This window comes from Penaeus monodon, chromosome 14 (assembly GCF_015228065.2).
Source record: "Penaeus monodon isolate SGIC_2016 chromosome 14, NSTDA_Pmon_1, whole genome shotgun sequence".
In the NCBI taxonomy this organism is placed as follows: domain Eukaryota; kingdom Metazoa; phylum Arthropoda; class Malacostraca; order Decapoda; family Penaeidae; genus Penaeus; species Penaeus monodon.
This window is the reverse complement of record NC_051399.1, coordinates 24486430-24491429: the sequence shown is the minus strand read 5'-3', so window position 1 is coordinate 24491429 and position 5000 is coordinate 24486430. Positions and strand designations below refer to the sequence as shown.

General features: G+C 19.1%; 1 protein-coding gene across 1 annotated transcript in view; it reads left to right on the top strand.

The window, feature by feature from the left end:
• LOC119581005 (DNA ligase 1-like) overlaps positions 1-5000 on the top strand; it is a 22043-nt gene that overhangs the window by 8381 nt on the left and 8662 nt on the right. The window contains 2 exon segments of the mRNA XM_037929267.1: positions 1303-1673; positions 1893-2198. Coding sequence (XP_037785195.1) covers positions 1303-1673; positions 1893-2198 — 677 coding nt within the window.

Below are 5000 nucleotides of genomic sequence, written 5' to 3'. Positions count from 1 at the left end.
TTGAAAGACACCATGACATATGGTCTTACATTAAGAAAGCCAGGTGAACCAGTTCAACTCCAAGGATTATGTGATTCAGATTAGGGATCATCTGAAGACAAAAAGTATTTCAGGATATTGTTTTCAGTTTTACATGAAGATGGACCACTTATATCATGGAAAAGTAAGAAGCAACAGACAGTTGCAGTCATCTTGTGAAGCAGAGTACATGGCCATTGTTTATGCCATTCAGGAAGCAAAGTTCCCAAGACAAATTTTATCTGATCTATTAGGATTGAAGTTAAAATCTGTATATATACATAGGAGTTGATAACCAAGGTGCTATTAATCTTGCAAAAAATCTGGTAAATCACCAAAGATCAAAGCACATTGATATTTGTTACCATTTCATTAGAGATGAAGTAGAGAAAGGTAATGAAAAGTTATTTCATGTTCCTACACAGCAGAATCCAGCTGATATATTTACAAAACCTGTAAACTAGAAGAAGTTGGAATTTTTTAGTGGATAGATTCTCAGGTCACATACCCATCTTTAATTAAGAGGGGTGTTAGAATAATCAAAGATAGTTATTAGTATAAGGATACTTTTATTTCATGTATCTATGATATACCTCATATTACCTAAAACAAGGTGAAATTCTATATTGTTAAGTTACCCATGTAAGAGTATGTTTTCTTTTATGCTCGCTATCTAACAGCAACTCATGTTGTACTGATCCCCACAATGAGTCATACATGCATTGAATGGTCATACTTATTAATACATGCAGGGAAGATGAGTTCTTCTGCCATGTCAACAATTATACTTCTGACAAGACAATAAAATTCTGCATCATGAGTTGGATTTTTTTTTCTTTTATTTGTAATTATTTAGGTGTATCAATAAATTAAATAGAAATGTCCTCCTTGTTATTTGCTGTGAAAAAAAAAAAAAAAAAAAAAAAACCTGCTGCCATTTTTTTTTTTGTAGTTTATGCCTATTTAATCACATTTCCTTATTTTTTGCCAAAAAATGAACAGAGTCACACAGGGAAGGTATAAAGGAAGAATTGGGGGAGGGTGATTTTGTGCATGAACTATGTACATCATTAATACACACAGTAAGAAAGAATTGAAAAAATCTATGAGAATTATTTTTGTGAATCTCAATTTCTTTACTTTTTTAATCACAGAAAGAAATCTGTTTGTTTTACTTCTCCATATGCTTTTCATAATATTTTCAATGCGTGTGCTTAGCAAGGATACTTGTCTGCCAGTGTATATACGTTTATTACATTTTTGCATCATTTGTTTTCTCAACAGTAGCCCATCCAGCAAGTCAGACGAGGAGAAAGAGAACAAATCAAAGGGAACCCCAAAGAAGCCCAGTGAAAATTGTGATGAAGATGATAGTGATGAGAAGGCTGAGAAAGACTCTTCTTCAAAAAGCAAGAAGACACCAAAGGAGAAGAAGGGCAACAGCAAGGCTAAGGGAAAGAAAAGCACCCCTGCCAAAGAGAACAAGACACCAGTGAAAAAAGAGAAAGCAAGCACTGAGGAAATGGAGGTAGAAGGTGATGAAAATGAGACTTCTGAAGCATCCAGCTTAAAGACCCCAAAGAAATTGGATAAACCAAAAACAAGAGCCTCACCTGGATTTACTCCTGATACAGTTCCCCCCCTTCGGAAAACTGGTATTTAATTTCTGATTGAATTTTGTATTTTTCTTTTAACTAGATTTTGAGATATAATTAGCAGTATATAAGGTAAACCTTTTTTCATCACTTTTGGGAGAGCATAATTTATGATGATTTTGCATTATAAGTATTTTTATTATTATTGTTTAATATAAATTACTTAATTTATAATTGTAAAATTGAAGATACAAAATTAATGTAAAATTTTGCAGCAAGGAAAACAGATGAAGCGAAAAAGTGATAGCCTGGAAGAAAAGCAAAAGGAGATAGTCAAGAAAATCAAGGTAGAAGAAAAGGAAAAGGAAGACTCTGTGGCTATGCAGGAGGAGGAGGAGGAGAAGGAGGAGTCTAAAAAGGACAAAAAACCACATGCTGGAAAGGACAACATTAAGGAAGAGGTGAAAGAGCAAAAGGAAGAGGAGGAAGAGGGAGAACAGATGGATGTGGATGACGCAGAGGAGAAGGGAAAAGAGAAAGATACAGCTGAGAAAAAGAAACCAACTTCAATCCATAGCTTTTTTGGTAAATATTTTATACCATTTTTGATATATATATATCATATTATATATATATATATATATATATAAAATATAATAATAATATATATAGTATATATAAAAATAATGATAAATATATATAATAAATAATATATATATATATAATTTTAATAATAAAGATGATTATATATATAGAATGAATATAGATAATAATTTTAAAATCATTATATAGTTAATATATAGTTAATAATATATAATATAATATAGATAACTATATATTATAATATGAAATATAAAAAATTAATAATATATATAAAGGATAATATAGTTATGTATAATGAAAGATATATAATAATATAGAGATAGAGAGAAAATAAAATAATAGAGAATAAAATTAGATAATAGAGAGAAGAGATAAAAAAGAGATATAAAAGTAAAGAGAAAAAGAGAGAGAAGATAAAGAGAAGAATAGGAATAAAAGAATAAAAAGAAGAATATAAATAAATAAAAAGAGAGAAGATGTAAAAATATAGAATAGAAATAATAAAATAAATAAAATAAAAGAGATAATAAGATAGTATATTTAAATAAGAAGTAGTTATATATAATATGATAAAAGTAAATAGAATATAAATAAAAAATATAAGATATAAGAGAAGATATATAATATATAGAAGTTGAGATATGAAATATAGAAAGATATGATTTTATTATTAAGATTAATATATATTTTAATGGGAATTTATAAGGGAAGATATAATAATTATATAAAGGAAGAAAAGAGATAAAATAAAAAAAAAATGATAGATAAGATAAATAAAAATTAGAAAATATAGATAAAAAAAATATAATATAGAAATATATATATAAAAAGGATAATGATAATTATAATAAGTGATATAATAATAGAGAAAAATATAAATAGAGAGGATGATATTAAAATATAATATAATATGATAATAAGGATATAAATAATATATATAGAATAAATATATAAATTATAGATAGAAGATATATATAAATAATAAGAGAATATAATATAAAATATAAAATAAATAATAGATATATAAGAATATGATAGAGAGAGAATATATATATAATAAATAGAATAGAGATATATATAATATAAAATAGATAAGATATCAATATATATATATATAGATAATATATATAAAATAATATATATAATATAAGAATAATATAATATAGATAAATAGATATATATAATAATGTAAGAGAAAATTATATAGATATATATATATAATATATAGATATATATATAAATATAAAATTTACAATATAATTAATATATAAATAAATAAATTACATATATATAATATATTTATATATATATTATATTATATATATTTTAAACTATAATATATGTACTATATATATTTATATATATATATAGATATATAATAAAGATATTTTTTATATAAATAAAAAATATTTATATAAGAATATATATATTTAATAATAATATAAAATTTTATAAAATAATAATATAAATATATATAAATATATTATAAATAATAGCATATATAAAAATAAGATAAATATATAATATTTAAAATAATATATAAATTTTTAATAAATATAGATATATAATTTTATATATCAATATTATAATATATAAAATTAATATAATAAAATAATAATAATAATAAAATTATATAGAAAATATATATATATATATAATATAATAATATATATATATATATTTGATAATATATATATTAAAAATATATATAGGATAATATAATAATATATATAGATAAAATATAAGATATAGTATATAAGATGATATATATATATAATAAATATAATAATAATATAAGATATAATATAATAAAATAATAAATAATATTATATAATAAAAATATTATATTATATTATTTAATTATAATTAAATTCAATAATAAATTTTTATTAATTTATTCTTATATAATTTTATTTTTATAATATTTTATTATACTTATATAAATATTTATTAAATTTTATTTTAAAAATTATCTATTAATTATTATAAATAATATAATATTAGATTAAATTAATAAACAATCAAACATAACTACATTTCATATTATAAACTATTATTATATTTTTATATTATTAACTATAAATTTAACTCCTATACTACAAACAAATTATAAAATCATAATCTATCATTTCAAATATATAATAAATTATAATACAATAATATATTTTATTTTATAATATTTTTTATTCTATATTACATTATTATTATTAATTAATTTATTTTTTTAAAATAATTATATTATATTAATTATTATTAATAATTTTAATGTATATTAATAATAAATTATATTATTATGATTATATATATTATAATTATAATTAAATTATAAATTTAAAATATATATAATAAAATAAGATTAATATAATAAATAAATATAAATATATGATATAAATATATTAATTATTATTATTAAATTATTATTAAAAATTATATATAAAATTTATAAATATTAATTAAATAATTATAAATATTAATTATTATATATAATTAAAAAAATGAAAAAAATTATTAATTAATTTAAAATATTTTTTATTTTAATTATAATATATTATTATATTATCTTATTATTTATTATAATTATAATATAATTATATTATAATTATAATTATAATTATCATTATATTATAAATTATAATTATAATTATTATAAAAAATTTATAATATGAATTAGAAAAAAAAAAAAGATATATTATATATATAATATATTATTATATATATATAATTAAATATATATATAAATATATAAAACAAAATATATGAAAATATATAAAATAAATAAATAAA